Source organism: Pelecanus crispus, chromosome 11 (assembly GCF_030463565.1).
Source record: "Pelecanus crispus isolate bPelCri1 chromosome 11, bPelCri1.pri, whole genome shotgun sequence".
Classification (NCBI taxonomy): Eukaryota; Metazoa; Chordata; class Aves; order Pelecaniformes; family Pelecanidae; genus Pelecanus; species Pelecanus crispus.
The window spans coordinates 37,908,159-37,923,629 of NC_134653.1; the positions used below are offsets into that span (position 1 = coordinate 37,908,159).

The 15,471-nt window shown below is 49.7% G+C and overlaps 1 protein-coding gene across 8 annotated transcripts in view; it reads left to right on the forward strand.

Moving 5' to 3' along the window:
- The first annotated feature begins 9,200 nt into the window (after positions 1 to 9,200).
- The window catches only part of GOLGA3 (golgin A3), a 31,131-nt gene continuing 24,860 nt past the window's right edge, over positions 9,201 to 15,471 (forward strand). For 5 of the 8 annotated variants that reach the window (XR_012831487.1, XR_012831485.1, XR_012831486.1 and 2 more), the window contains exons 1-2: positions 11,128 to 11,518; positions 14,948 to 15,229. Coding sequence is in view for 5 of the 8 variants with exons in the window: in XM_075718385.1 (XP_075574500.1) it covers positions 11,386 to 11,518; positions 14,948 to 15,229 (415 nt within the window). In the remaining 3 variants the exon portion in view is untranslated. Of the gene's footprint in view, positions 9,220 to 10,431; positions 10,469 to 11,127; positions 11,519 to 14,947; positions 15,230 to 15,471 lie in introns of those variants that run through there. The other 3 variants (XM_075718386.1, XM_075718387.1, XM_075718389.1) reach the window with 3 other exon arrangements.

Here is a 15,471-nt window from a genome sequence, read left to right on the forward strand (position 1 = left end):
CATCCCTTGTCCCGGGACTCCCGGCGGCTCCGCCGCATCCCTTGTCCCGGGACTCCCGGCGGCTCCCCTGCATCCCTTGTCCCGGGACTCCCGGCGGCTCCCCTGCATCCCTTGTCCCGGGACTCCCGGCGGCTCCCCTGCATCCCTTGTCCCGGGACTCCCGGCGGCTCCGCCGCATCCCGGATCCCGGGACTCCCGGCGGCTCCGCTGCATCCCCGGTCCCGCACTGCTGGTGCCCGCCCGGTCCCGCCGGCCCTCGCTCCCCGCCGCCCGCCGAGCCCCGGGCCGCCCCCTCCCCGCCGGACCGGTAGCCGCGGGGTTACCTTGCCTCCCGCCCCGCCGAGGCACAGCGCCGCGGCCGCGGCCAGGACGAGCCCCGCGCCGGGGACCATGGCGGGGGGAGCCGGGCCGAGCCGAGCCGAGCCGAGCCGTGCCGAGCCGAGCCGAGCCGAGCCGAGCCGAGCCGCTCCGAGCCGAACCGAACCGAGCCGAGCCGCTCCGAACCGAGCCGAGCCGTGCCGAGCCCAGCCGAGCCGAGCCGAGCCGCTCCGAACCGAGCCGAGCCGCTCCGAACCGAGCCGAGCCGAGCCGCTCCGCTCCGAGCTTCGCTTCGCGCCGCCGCGCCGCGCCGAGCCCCGCTGCCGGCGACCCCCCGGGCCCGGCCTCCCCGCCCCTCGCCCCCTCCCGCGGCCGCCGCCGGCCCCTGCGCTCCCCGGGGGTCACCTGCGGCGCGGAGCGGGCGGGAGCGGGGGCCGCGGGGCAGCGCGGGCGGGGGGGGCGGGGAGCGGGGGGTCCGGGCCGAGCCCCCCCGCCGCGGGCAGGGGCAGAGCGCGGTGCCCGGGGCTGCCCCCGCTCCGGGCTCTGGGGACGGGGCGGCCCAAGCCCTCCCAGCGCGGCCGAGCGGGGTCCTGCGGAGCAAAGCGCTGCGGGAGCGGAGGGGCCCCCCCGCACTGGCAGCTGCCCCCGGCAGCGCACCCGGCCGGAGCCCGGTCAGGGGAGGCAGTGGGAAACAGGAAAAGCGCTCAGGGCTTTCCAAGGAGGGGGAAAAAAAAAAAACCCCAAAATCACCGCAGCTTCATCCGAACGCGGAGCGAAGGGCAGGGAGGGAGCCCCGGCGGGCACCCCGGGAGCCCGGAGGGAAGGAGCTGCGGAAAGGGTGCAGCAGCCGCCTCGCCGGGCTGCAGGGCAGGGGCCGCTCCTCGTTTCTGGGGCAGTTTTTTGGTTTTCCGAGCGAGAAGCTCTCCCGCGCCCCGGCCAGCCACGCCACAGCGAGCGTGGGGCAGCCCCACGGCCCCCGCAACCACAGGTGCCTCCGTCCTTGCAAGTGGCAGCGAACGCACCTTGCTAGCTGCAGGTAGTTCTAGTCGAGTTGCCATAATCTAGTTTAAAAGTAAAAGCGTTTGACAAAACCCTGTGGGTTTACGCTTGGAGCTGCTTTTTTGTAGCTCGGTCACCCCCTGACAGTACGCAGCACAAGGAGCCCGCGCAGATCCAGGTGTAACTGGCACCGGAGGGGACTCTGCCAAGCGGCAGGTTGGTACGGGCTTGCTTACACCTTTCCCAAAAAATTCTTGTGCCAGCCACTGCCAGAAAAGGGACAACGGACTAGCCAGGCTGCTGGGCTGCGCTGGCATCCCAGTTCCTGAATTCCTCTTTCCCAAAGAGCAGAGATTAACCTGGTTTTCAGAGGACAATGTACAGTGGAAAAAGACTGGGTAATACCCCCAGTTGGTGTCCAAGCGGGTGCATATAATAAGCCTGAAGTTGGAGGACTGGTATCAAAAAAGACCTTTTTTATTTTTTTTCTCATAAATGCATGAATGTGCTTTGTATCTGACTTTCCATATTGCCATTTCGTTGTGCCAGTCAGCAGTTACATCTCGCATTTCTGAATGGCAGCGGTAGGCTGGGCACAGGCACGGCAGCAGCGTTCTCGCGTTGAACGCACGCTGACGCTGAGCTCTTGCAATCCAGGGCTGCTTACCTGCCCCGTGGGTCTGATGTCCTGGCTGTAGAAAGCAGTGCTTGACTCCCAAAGAGATGAAACAGGTATCCACGCGATGCTTGCGGTGCTTGTGAGACGAAGCTGCCTGTTATCCTTCATTGTACAAACCGGGGACACCTGGACAAAGTTACGGCAGGATTAGCCCAAGGCTGAGAGGGAATCAGGGAGAGGGCTCCCGCTGCCCTCTTGGACCACGCTGCCTCCCTGGGAAATTTGCATTTGCTAATGTAGAAGTAGCCCTTGGGTGGAAGGGCACCCAGGGAGCATCTTGATAGCTTAATTGGGTTGTTTATCCGTCTTGCACTGAAGGCAGAAGATGCAAATAATTCTTCGTGTGGCCAATTCTTATTTCACCCTTTTCTTTGCAGGGCAAATTCTGTGTAAATAGTGTTCCTAGGCTATGACCTTGTCAGTTATTTTCTGTGATTGCTCATGTTCAAATTTACATTTTGCTCCTCCTGGGTAATATGTCTTTGAGTTACCTGTCATCTGAAAAAGCATATATAACTACATTAGGTCTATTCTGAATAAACACATAACCCAGGACACTTGGCATCTCTGGCAGGAGGGTTTTTTGAGAGGGAAGGGATTTTTCCGAGCAGAACAGTTGTGCCTGAAGGGCAGTCTGGTCTGTGTAGCATAGCGCTGTGGTGCATTGCTTTTCTTAACACTCGCAGTTAAATCTCAGGGCGATGTCACCATAAATGTATGTTAAGCTTTGGAAAAATCCCTGAAATCAACTTCTTTTCCACATGAGGATCAGTGTGACAGAAGTAAATGCAGAGATTCCATCTGCTGTTTCCTTACGTTAATGCATGGTTGTTGAGGATGTAAGTCAAGGACTAGCTGGCAGAAAAGGGTATTAAAAAAGTGGTGGTTTTTTTTTTTTTCTTCATGGACAGGGCTGGAATAATAATATAAAAATATCTAAATGAAAGGGAGAGAACATGGCCAAGTCTAGCAATGCAGCTCTCTTTTTAAGGATCTTACATCCCTGTTATTTGGATTCCTTTCCAGGGGTCATCTGAGTGCAGGCACCCGTAATCCTGTCGAGGCAGAGAGGCTGCTGTGTGGGCTACGCTGCTGTTCCACGCTGTAGACCTTGAGCGTGGAGCTCCGACAAAAATGTATGCTGATTTCTCATGTTTGTGTTTACTCTGTTCTCGGCCTAGCAAATTCTGTCAGTACGTCTTTGTTCCCTGATCCGGGCATCCCTCTGCTAGCAGGACCCGTCCACGCAACGCTTCATCACTCTGGCTTAGAAATGACTTAGAATCTAGAATTAAGGATCAAACTTATAGCAGTCTGCTTGTAAGTATTTTCAGCTCGGATTGGTGACCCTTTCAAGCCGTAGTTTTTATGAAGACTGTGTTTTATATTCATGAGCTCCCTCTGTGAGCGGGCGATGGGACTTTGTACGGGCACGGGCAGCTTCCCACGCTAGGCAGCGTGGAAGACTGGGTCCAAAAGGTGTCTGACCGCCCGCTGAGGGTACCGGCCGCGAAGCCAGGCTTGCAGGTGGTGCGCTGAGCCTGCACGCAGGGCTGCTAATGCCCCTTCCAGGGAACATGGAGCTGCTGAGCTGCCTCCCCACGGTGTCTGGCCCAGCTGCCCATTAGACAGCCATGCAAGGAGGTAGGCCAGCCTTAGATTTACCAGAAGGAACAAGAAAGGACAGAAGGGTAAAAGGGACTTTGCTTCCTGCCTACTCTTTATTTCCTATCCCACACCCTCTACAGCTCCACCTCTCACACGGTTGCCCGATGGCCCAGATCAGAGTTGTACCCCATTCCCGCTGTGCGCCAGGAAGGGGAGATGCAGGTGCAGCTGTGCACATCCCTGAACAGACAGGGCTAAGCCTCTCCCACAGTTGTTGAGATATCTTTAAGAAAGTAAATTTCTTCACAGAAAGAGCGGTCAAGCATTGGACCAGGCTGCCCAGAGAGGTGGGGGAGTCCCCATCTCTGGAGGGGTTCAAAAAACGGGCAGACGTGGCACTTTGGGACATGGTTTAGTGGGCATGGGGGTGTTGGGTTGATGGTTGGGCTGATGATCTTAGAGATCCTTTCCAACCTTAATGAAGCCTAGTTTTTACTTTCATTAAAAACTAATCCAGCCACCAAGCCAGGAAACATGGAATTAATTATTACTCTACCCTTAACTGGTTTAGTGGTGGACTTGGCAGTGTTAGGTTAATGGTTGGACTGGATGATCTTAAAGGTCTTTTCCAACCTAAACAGTTCTATGATTCTAAGTAGACGTCCTGTTCTCTGTGTTGGGCTCCCTGTTGAAAAATTCAAGGTTTTCATGCTCTTTTAGCAAGTCCTTCCAAGGACTGGCCGATGTTACCTACTGTACTGTACCATTTTGAGGGCTCTTGAAATGCTGAAGCAAGCACTGCATTTCAGTGGAGCGGTGATATTTATGAAGTTAGTGGATAGGACTTGTGTGTGTAATGGCAGCACTTTCTTAACCAGTATCGCCAGGCTGAGAAAGTAATTTCCAGGAAAAAAAAAGAAGTAGAAACTTACTGCTTCCAGGCTGGCAGCAAAAATCATTTATTGTGGGAAATCTAAGCTAAAACCACTAAAACCCAGTAATTTCCATCCACTCTCACACACACACAGATACATGGAAAGAGAACTTTCTGAATTAATTTCCTTAAATATCTAAGGCATCCTGGTACCAAAAAGTAACCTTCCTCACCCAGGGAGACTATAGTTGAATGTCCCACAGAAATGAATGCAGCTCTTGGCAGTTTCTGTTTTTCAAAACAGCTGGTGTGACCAAACTGAATCCAGCTTTAAGCAGGAGGAGGGCATTGGCAGGATACTTCCAGTAACAAGGCCTTAAATCTTATTCTCTGTATGCAAGAGTTCTCATCTGCAAACCTTCTGGTTACACAACGCGGCTTTTTGTGCTTTCCCAGCCTTCTCTTATGCAGAGTAGAGGTTGATTGAATCCATTCTGAGCTACGTTCTTGTATCAGACACGCCACAGTTACATCTGAGCGTCTTCCCTGTTCATAGAAATGAGTCAGGAAAGCAACACTTTAAATACTTACCCATGACAGAACAGACACACTAAAAATTACTTAGGTAGAATGCTTTATAAATGTTTCATGTATATAAATAAAACTTATAAGTGGATAAAATATATAAATAAAATATTAAGGCAGTCTTTAATAAAGCACATTTCTGAAGACCTCCGTTCTAGTTCCATAGTCTGTATTTAATACAAAATTATTTTTTTCCTCAGCGGCTGTGAGAGGCGAGCTGGATACCTCAGCCTGATTGCGGTCTGCCAGTAACAGAGCTATTTATATGTGGTTAGCACAGGTTTCTTTTTTAATGACGTTTTTGCAGACTGAGTGACACCAAATAATAGAAATATGTAAGCAGAAAAACATGCAATAAGCACAGGGAATTGGAACATGGTGTTGTCAGTGGTTAGAGAACAAGATCTCTGCTACGGAAATGTTTAGAAAAACACGTTTGTAGCTGTAATAGCTGTAACTGGAAAGCACCACGCATGGGCTTTGTGCTGTGCAGAGAGTGCCACCCTCTGCTTCTGCAGAGTACGGAGCCTTTCTCTTGCCTGACTTTTCCTCTTTCACTAGTGCAATTCTCACACACACAGAGCGAGTTACAAAAATACCCCGCTGGGTAGCTAACTCTGCAAATGGTCTGTCATCCCCTGTTAATTGTTAGCTTGGCTCTTTAATCTGGCATTATATGCCTTTTTTTTTTTTTTTTTTTTTTTTTGGTCAAAGCAAAGATGAGTAAATCTGCCTTCCCCTCTTAGGGGCAAGGCCCTGTGGGTTCCTGAAAAAGGCAATTCCTGCGAAGGTCTGAGAGAGCCTACTGGGAGGGAAGGCAGCGCGACCACTCCTGTGCGCAGCCGAATTGCAGGGGGAAAGCATGCTGCGGCTGGCTGTGGTTAAAGGACTCGTTGTGGTACCTTCTGATTTTTATATTCGAAGAATAAGAGAGTGCTCTGCAAGAGGAACTTGACTAGCCTTTGGGATAAGCCACGGGCTGTTTCTCTGCTGGAGACAGAGACTGCAGTTTCCACAAACAAGTCTCCTGCAAATTTACAGGAATCCCTGCACCTAAAGGCCTCATTTCTGTTAGCGTGTGACAATTTTTCTAGCTTTTTAAACAGCTACCATGACACTCCCCTGTTGTGCTAAGAGTTACGGTACTGATGATAGGTATCTTCCAGGATGAAGGATTCTCTTTCTCGTGCAGGCAGCCTGTTCAAGCCTGCTGCGGCTTTGTGCCGCGCCTGGGCGGTAGTCTCTGAGCAAGCGGTTATTCCTGTAGCTGGGGGGCTTGGTGCCATGTGGCAGGCTAAGAAATAGAAAAGAGATACTTGGGAGCTTTACCCAAGCAATCAACTGTCCTAGGGAGATGGGATCAAAGTCAAGAAGCAAACATAGACAAATACTCCAGCTGAACAGCTACGTTAGCGACTCAACAGTTCTCTGCAGGAGGCCAAACTCCCAACTTTTTACATTCTTAAAAGAAAATCAAAGCAGCAGATTGAACGAAGATTAGGCATTCAAGTCTTCCTCACCATATTGTCCTTGACATCTTCTGCGGAAGAGTATCCAGCAAAGGGCACCACTAAAGAATTTGGAAGTGTTCGTACGCGCGAGTTCTCGGGGACTCCTCTCAAATCCCCGCAGAGGCTCACTCTGTCCCCTTCACTCAGCTCTCCTTCACCCATACAGATCCCACACGAGGTTGACCAGCTCGACGCCGAACACGCGCGTCCAGCCAAGAAGGTCAAACGTCAGCTGGCGCTGGGCCCGAGCCACGGCCTGGGATTGCCCGCTTGCACCGGCCCCTGGCTCAGGCAGCCGAGCAGCAAGAGGCTGCTGCTCTCTGCATCCAAAGCAACTTTCTCCAGATACTTGTGCAGAACCCCGACTGAGGCTGTGCTTGCGAATTTGTCCACAGTGAAAGGTGCTCCGTGCAGTAGGGTCTGTAAGAAGATCGCGCTGAGGCGTACGCTACGCGGTCCTTCTTGCTCAAGCTCATTTAGTCCCCATCTCTGATCATCCGGCTTGCCAGCCTCTCTCAAATCCATGCATTTGCACTTGAAAACAGTCCTCTTCCCGAATTAGTTTGTAAAGTAATGCTCTCTGCCAAATCATGCCTCGAGGGCTACCTCTAGGTAACATGCGCAGGAAAACGCCCAGTTGCTGTCACCAGCAGTGTGCCAGGAGCCCGGTTAACAGGTTTGCAATTTAAACAATTTAAGGCTTGCTGATGGTTTGGGTTTAACGACCTTCCCGACTTGCAAAACAGCCTCACGTCTTCCCAGAGAGACAGCTCAGTGGGTTCACGTTCATATTAAGGATAATTTGGACAGGCTGATAAAAGAGGCATACCAGGAAAAGTGGACTAAGTATGTTTACTTGGCAATTATGTTTAGGGCAACAATATTCTGAAAAAAAAACTGTTCAGAGTTTTCTGAACGGCGAGGGGGGGTGAGGGCTGTGACGTGGCCCTTCACAGAGGCATATGGTTTTCCATACCCATTTACTAAACAATATTCTGGTCCGTATGGAGACTCTAGCAAGGTTAGGAGTAAAATTGACCCAACCAATAAACTCTCCAGCAACCCCCAAATAATCCCAGGGTAACAAGATAAGCTACTGTACTAATGGCAAAAGTCTAGATGAGCAAAAACTAAGTGTAGGAGGAAACACCAACGTAAGTGTAGAAGGAAACACCAAGGTAAGTGTAGGAGGAAACACCAACATAAGTGTAAGAGGAGACACCAACGTGAGTGTAGGAGGAGACACCAACGTTAGTGTAGAAGGAAACACCAAGGTAAGTGTAGAAGGAAACACCAATGTAAGTGTAGGAGGAAACACCAACGTGAGTGTAGGAGGAGACACCAACGTGAGTGTAGGAGGAGACACCAACGTGAGTGTAGGAGGAGACACCAAGGTAAGTGTAGGGAGAAATACCAAGGTGAGTGTAGGGAGAAACACCAACGTGAGTGTAGGAGAAGACACCAACGTGAGTGTAGGAGGAGACACCAACGTAAGTGTAGGGAGAAATACCAAGGTGAGTGTAGGGAGAAACACCAACGTGAGTGTAGGAGAAGACACCAACGTGAGTGTAGGAGGAGACACCAACGTGAGTGTAGAAGGAAACACCAAGGTAAGTGTAGGGAGAAACACCAACATGAGTGTAGGAGGAGACACCAACGTGAGTGTAGAAGGAAACACCAACGTGAGTGTAGAAGGAAACACCAACGTGAGTGTAGGAGGAGACACCAAGGTAAGTGTAGGGAGAAATACCAAGGTGAGTGTAGGGAGAAACACCAAGGTGAGTGTAGCAGGAAACACCAAGGTAAGTGTAGGGAGAAACACCAACATAAGTGTAGGAGGAAACACCAACATAAGTGCAGCAGGAAAGCTGCGCGTAGGAGGAAGCAGCTGTGAGGAATGCCACTCGGATGCACCAGTTCCCAGTACCCCGGAGCACTTTTGGGATGCCCAACGCCAGGCAGATGCTGGAAAGTTCCAAGGATGGCTTTCTGAGGAAAGGGCCCCCAGGAGCACGGCATTCACAGGACGTGTCGCTCCAGCCCCCCACTCTAAGCCGGCAAACGCTGATGCAGGAAGGTGTTCACCAGGCAGTGAAGGCTGCGAGGGGCGCATCGCTTTTACACACGGACGTCATTTTTAATCGGTGCAGGGATTTAATTTCAGTTTATGCAAGCGGGCTGCCGGCCTGGGGGTCCTGCGCGGAGGCCCGAGGGCGCCCGTAAGTCCCCCCTCGGCCGGCCCGGCCCTGCCCCGCCGCGGGGTCCCCTCAGGGGGGGACAAGGCCCCGCCGCTGCGGCCGGGCGCCGGGCGGGCGCTGAGGGGAGCCGGGGCCGGGCGGGGAGCGCCGCTCCCCCTCCCTCCGCTGCCGGAAGAGTCCGTCTGGAAAAGCCGCCGCCTCCCCAGCGGGCCCGGCGGCTCCGGCCGCTCCCCGCCTGCGCCAGCCCGCGGCGGCTCCCCCCGAGGGGCGCGGGCCCGGCCGTGCGGGGGCGGCGGGGCGGAGGGGGCCGCGCCGGGCCGGCTCCGGCCCTCGGCGGCGGCGGCGGCGGCGGGCGGCGGGCGGAGGGAGAACCGCGTTGCACCGCCGCGCCCGCCCCTTCCCGCCGCAGGCAGCGCCACGTCTCGGGCCGGAGCCGGGCGGCCCCAGGTCGGTGTGCGGGCCCTGGGCCGCGGGGGTCTCGCCGGGAAGGGTGGCGGCGGGACGCTGAGGCGCGGCGGGGGCGGCCGGGCGCTGCTTCAGGCCGGGGGCTGCCGTCCTCCCCCCCTCCTTCCCTCCCTCCTTCCCTCCCCGCGGCCTGCCGGGGTGCGGGCAGCCGCCCGGCCCGCCCCGGCTCCGTGGGCTGCGGCTCCGGGCCTGCGGGTGCCTGCCCCGGCCCCTGCCCCGGCCCCGGTCCCTGCCCCGGCCCCGGGAGCCCTCGGGCGCGTCTCGGCGGGCGGCGGCCCCAGCCCGGGGCAGGGCTCCCCTGGCCTCCTGCTTTCTGGGGTTTTAGTCAAAATCGGTGGTTTTCGTACAGCGCCGTTGCCTGGGAGGTTGCTGCTGGGTTCCCGTGGTGGGCGTACATCTGTGTGGGTGTCTGTGCTCAGGGACACAAAAGGGCTTTAGAAGCTGAAATGCTCCAACCTTTAATATTTGGGAAGGGGTTGTACAGGAGGAAGCCGCTCTTCATGACTATTTAAAGGTGTTTGATGACTGTTTAAAGGGTGTTTTATGACGAGGATAGCAAACCACCTAATGGTGGCTGGATTTTGCCCAGGTGTGAGCAGCCTGAACCGTGCTTGCCTTTTGTCTGTGATTCCTCTTCGTGACCTGGCATGTAGTGTCTGCTGTAGAACAGCTCTTCTTCCAGAACGTCTATTATAAGCTTTACGACACAGAAAAGCTTTTGACGTCAATAACAAATCGCAGTGAAGGAATTCATCTTTCTGCTCGGTGGAGGTTTCCCTTTTAGAAAGGTGCTCCGGGTTTCTGGCCCCTTTGCAGCTCACCTACGTCAGGGTCAGCTACGTAATCGTCTAGTGCGGCATGTCCCGAGCTGTTGGCAGCTTCAGTAGCGTTTTGGAGATGAGTGGTGGGTGCTGCTGGGTCACCAGGGCAGCTTGGTACAGTAGCGGTTGCACAAGTGCTCTCTGGAGATATGGAAGGAATGTTGCTCAGAATGTTTGTGTTCATGTAGAAACGCAATTGAACTATTCCTGGCTTGATACTCTCCCCACAATACCCCCCTTTTTTTTTTTAACTGGGGTTTTCTTATGTTTCTCCATTAAATAGGAGCCATAACATTTTGTAATCTGAATTCAGCTGTCAGTAACTATTTGAACAAAATTTAAATACTTGAAGTGACTGTGTACCATAGCCTCTCTCAGATTGTGTGAGCTGGCTGGGTCTATACCCAAAGGTAAGATCTGAATGCCTGGAGAATCATTTGCAAATTCTCTGAAACTGTGTTTGGAAATTCTCCTCTTGACTCACCATGGGAGAAGGCAGAGTTGAACTGCAGCCCAGGCCATGTTCCGACTGCCAGCGTGTGCTGTAATTAGTAGTTTGGGCTCTGTACAGTGATACGTACTCGTTGCTCTGCAGACAAGTAAACAGTAATGATGTAATATAATTTTAAAAAATTAAATCTGAATTCCATACTGCGTTCTGACTAAAATTATTGAAACTTAAAGCGGGGGTAGGCCCTTGAAAAGAAATATATGGTATAAAAGTCCAGACTGTAATTTACAGAGCAGAATGCTACTCTGAATCTGGCTCGCTTATTAAAGCAGAGGCCAAAGAGGCATTGCCGTTAAAAGGGACAGTGATCTTAAATCAGTTGTCTTGCTGAGTATTATCTTGTTGCATCATTATGCTGGTGTATCAATGCTACTAAAAAAAAAAAAAGTGATAATAAAAAAGCTGTTAAACAGATCACTTCTTATTCACAAAAGCCGGATACTTGGTTGTATTTCATTGTTATTATTACCCCGTGTCCTGGTTCTGTGTGTTGAAGTGGGGCTGGTGGGTAATCTGTGAACGCTACTTTAATTTTAACTCGTATTTTCAAAGCTCTAAGAAATGTTTGTAAACTTACTACCTTTTGTTTCTAGAGGATGCAGCTCCTTGGTGGTTACAACTTTGGCTGCAAGCTGTTTCCATGATCTGGAATTGTCGTCTGCCTGCTGCACACCAACAGCTGTAAAGCTCAGAACTGCGCTCCCGTGTAACGTCTTGATGCTGTTGTTGCTGATGGAGAGAAACAGGACTTGGTAGTTCGCTTGGCAGCAGATTATTCGGAAGAAAAACTTTCCAGGCATCTGGATCGTTTTTACCATGGACTCCTCGTCTGTCCAGCAGGACGTTCACTTGGAGAACAGAAGCGGTAATGGGGCCCCGAGCAGCTCTGAAGAACTTTTGGATCGTAAAGCCAAGTCAGATTTGCCAGTTGCAACAGATGAAGTTAACAGTAAGTTACTTACATGCACCAAATAATTTCCTGGTCTTACCCAGGCTTCTCTACAACTATCTATTTTGTTGTTCAGGTGATGCTGAAGGACTTCTTTCCTTGAGGCCAGGAATTTCTTGTACAGTGGTTTTAAGCAAGTTTGAAGGCTATGGCTCTGCATGTGGGAAAACTATCTTTTGTTTTAAAACTTATTCTTTCAAAACAAAACCAAACTATTAACTTAAGTGCTACTGGCTGTTGGTTGAGTATGTGTTGTTCAGGGTGTTACTCTCTTCTGATAGTGTTTCCAGGAGTGTATACCTGAAATTCTCTAGAACTACCAGTTCTGAAATGATTGTTACGGAGTAAGTTCATGACTGGAGTACTTTATTCTGGCAAAAGAAATTTTCCTGATAAATCAAATTGATTAGGCAAAAAGCGAAACGTACTTAAAAAGTCTCTCTAAACTTCCACTTACGGAAGAGAGATGCTGGCATGTACTCCCCAAATTATCTCAAAATAACTTTTATATATAGACAAGCTCTATAATAAAATAATCATGCAGCTGTTTACAAGAAGCTTGAGAGTACTGACCTGAGTAGACTGTAGAATCAAAGTTAGGTTGGAAGGGACCTCTGTGGGTCGTCTAGTCCACCCTCATGCACAGAGCAGACCTAGTTCTAAAGCTAGATCAGGTTGCTCAGGGCCTTGTCGTGTTGAATTCTGAAAATCTCCAGAGAGGGAGGTTCAACAGCCTCCCTACCTGTTCCAGTATTTAACTGCTTTCATTGTGAAAATCTTTTCCTTGTATTGAATTGAAATCTCCATGTTTCCAGGACAGGTATCTGAGGATGTGTTGGCATACAGGGATATGGTGGTAGATGGGTTGAGGGGGCGTATGTGTTGTGGCTGTGTAGATACACAAAAGCACAGAGGTTCCTTACGTAAAAGGAAGTAATCGTGTGATGAAGTTGTTAGCCTTCCGCCCTCCTCTCGTACCGCAGATTTGTCATCTTGTCCCAGGCAAGAAAGTGGAGGCCTGAGACTTTATTTGCATTTCTTACGCTGCCCATTATCGGACTGGCAGAGTGTACTTATATGATGATTCATTCATCTTTTATGAAGTTGGAGATCCTGTCTTCCCCTGTGTTGGACGTCGTCCAAACAATTGAATTGTGGCTCACAAATAGGTAGTCTGTCTTTCTACTGTTTTCAATCTAATTGCATCTCCTCCCCCACTGTTCTAAAAAGACCACAGTTGTATCGACACTACTGCAATTAAATTACTTTAGTTCAAGGCAGCGTTTAGATTCTGAGCATCTCATGGCCTCAGGAAGTTGCCAGGAAACCATTCCTCAAAATTTTGCTCCAGCATCTCTTTTGTGTATGTATAGCACTCACAGTTGTGAAGATAAAAACGTAAATAAAGTATAAACCTGCTGCAGTAATAGCTGCAGTTTCTGAAAGATGTGCAGAAACAATATTTTTGAATGTGTGAGGTATCTTATTTTTGGCTTCTTGTGGCTATTCTTAGCACTGACATCTATTTTAAATTTGGGTTTGATAATCTTTTTGTTTTAAAACGCCTTAAACGCTGACTTTGGTTAGTCATTAACAAGGCAGTCCTGTCCTCTGTCCTGCTTTGCATCCTTGTTGCACCCATCCCTTCCGTCGTGCCTGCAAGTGTTTTTGTGACCACATGGTAAACTAAATCAGAATGATTCAGGCTAAAATAGCCTGGAAATGTTCTTTGCGTGACAAATAAGATGCTCAAAAGTGTTTTGATACAAATCTTAGAGAGCCGATGGGTTTTGTCAACCTAAGGCTGAAAACTTTTTATTTTTACCCACGTTCAGTTTCCTCATTCAGTTTCCTCTGAGCGGGTTCACTGCGCAAACATCTGTGCTGGCTTATGGGAGGATGCACCGCAGAGGTGGGAACAAGTGGTTAGGGGTGGAAATTTTATCTTTTCTTCTTTAAATTACTCTGAAGTGAAATTTGACTGCGCTTAAAAGGAAGCATTTTGCTTTCCTCAATAATAAAAGGGAAAACAGTTTAAAAGTCCTACCTTCCTACCTGTAACTTTTCCCCATACGGCTTATTTAATGTCAGGGTCCACTTTAATGTTCTTCACATATATGAAGGAGAATAGCTTTTTCTGAATTGTTTTGCTTTCAGAAGTTTGTAGTGTTCATTATATGGGGGTGGGAAGTTTAATAGCAATATGTTAATGGGCTGGTCTAAACCAATAATTAAAGTTTTATTGAATCATTGTAATCAACTGCCTGGCTCCAGAATATTTCTGCATATGAATCGTAGAAACACTTAGTTTTGGGAGGATCTGTTTCTCAGTTCTGGTTTGTTTGGTTTTTTCTTTCCCCCCCACATCTTCTTTGAGCAGACTTTAAAAAAAAATCCCCAAACTGCTTACTCAAGCCTGTAGCTCTGAGAGGAAGAAAAAATAGAAAGAGGAAACTTGATTTTTCCACTTGCAAATACTTTGTGGTCTTAAATGTTAAATATTTTCAAACATATTTATGAAAAAATAATGAAATCTTCCATATTATTCCAATAAGTTCCAGTTACTCCAGCGATACATGGTGTGGGAATGAAGAGAAAGCCAGTGACTATTTCAGTACCCTCCTCATTTGAGATCTATAATGGTGCATTTAAAGTTAGATACACAGTTTTGTTGCAACAGCAGTTTCGTAAATGTAAGTAGTACCCAGCAAGTGTAGTAGAAATGTGTGAGAAATCCAAAACATAAACCTGTGAAGTGTTGAACTCGTTTTGAAGACGCATTTTTCCTGATGGAGAAGAAAAATCCGGTATTAGTAAGCGGGGATAAAATCGGTATTAACGTGGTTCTTGAATTGCCTTTTAATTGGTAGATTTATTATTTAGATACATGTGAGCTTTGCTAGTGTACTTTTGATGAAGACGTCCAATTTGAAAAAATTTAAACTCGGTTTAAAATTGAGAAACTCTGCTTGGCCCAGGCTGGAAGTCGGGGTGATGGATGCTTTCTCCGAAGTGCCCAGCAGCATACCAAGTAGCTGAATCATTCGGCACGGGCCTGCAGTTGCTGAGTCTTATTTGTAGTAGGTTGCCACGCGGCATGACACAGATCACGTTACTCACACTTGACATCTCATGCTCCTAAACCTGACAAGATTTAAAAACCCGTGTGAGGTTTTGCAGGTGTTTTATGATCACTTTTGAGGTCCTGCTTGAAGGCAACGTAGTAAAGCAAATGAAAGGTACTTGTTCTGGTCTTTTTAAATGAAGACTCAAAAGTCCTTTACAAAATTCCTCCTGCCAGTTGCTGTCATTAGCAATTTCCCTATTCTTACAACCTAAAGGCAATAGCGGTAGCGCTGTATTTGGGTGGAGGTGTGAATATAAACGGGGTGGCTTACAGTGTGGCTGAGTGAAACTTTCTTTTTCCAGCTACTGATACTAACATCAATGAAGTGCCAAATGAAGAGGGAAGTCTGGAGATAAACAGCAAAGTGGACGCCTGCCAGAATGGGCCAGAGTCGCTCTTCCCCGACTCTCCTGTGTCTTTTGACCCCACCAGCAGTGCGCAGGGTCAAGAGTCATCCCCAGGTGTGACTGGTTTCCATGACAGCCTAAAGAAGTCTCAGGGAACTAGTGCTGAGGGCATAGTTCTTAGAAAAGAAGCTTTGCAGTCTCTCAAACTAAGTCTTCCCATGCAAGAAACTGAATTGTGTAAGCATCTATTTACGGTGGTGCCCCTGCTTTCTCTTGCTGCATAAAGCTTTTTACTCTGAGCCTGGCTCTAGAATCCTGTAACATCATTTAAGCTTGGACTAAACTTTGTTTTTGCAGTAAGCTTTTACTTTGAACTACAATTGATTTCTTTCAGTAAACCACCCTCTGCTGCAGCTGAGGCACGTGCCTTACCACTTAAAAATTGTTCTTACGCTGGAGGGGAATTTATGCTTTCTGGG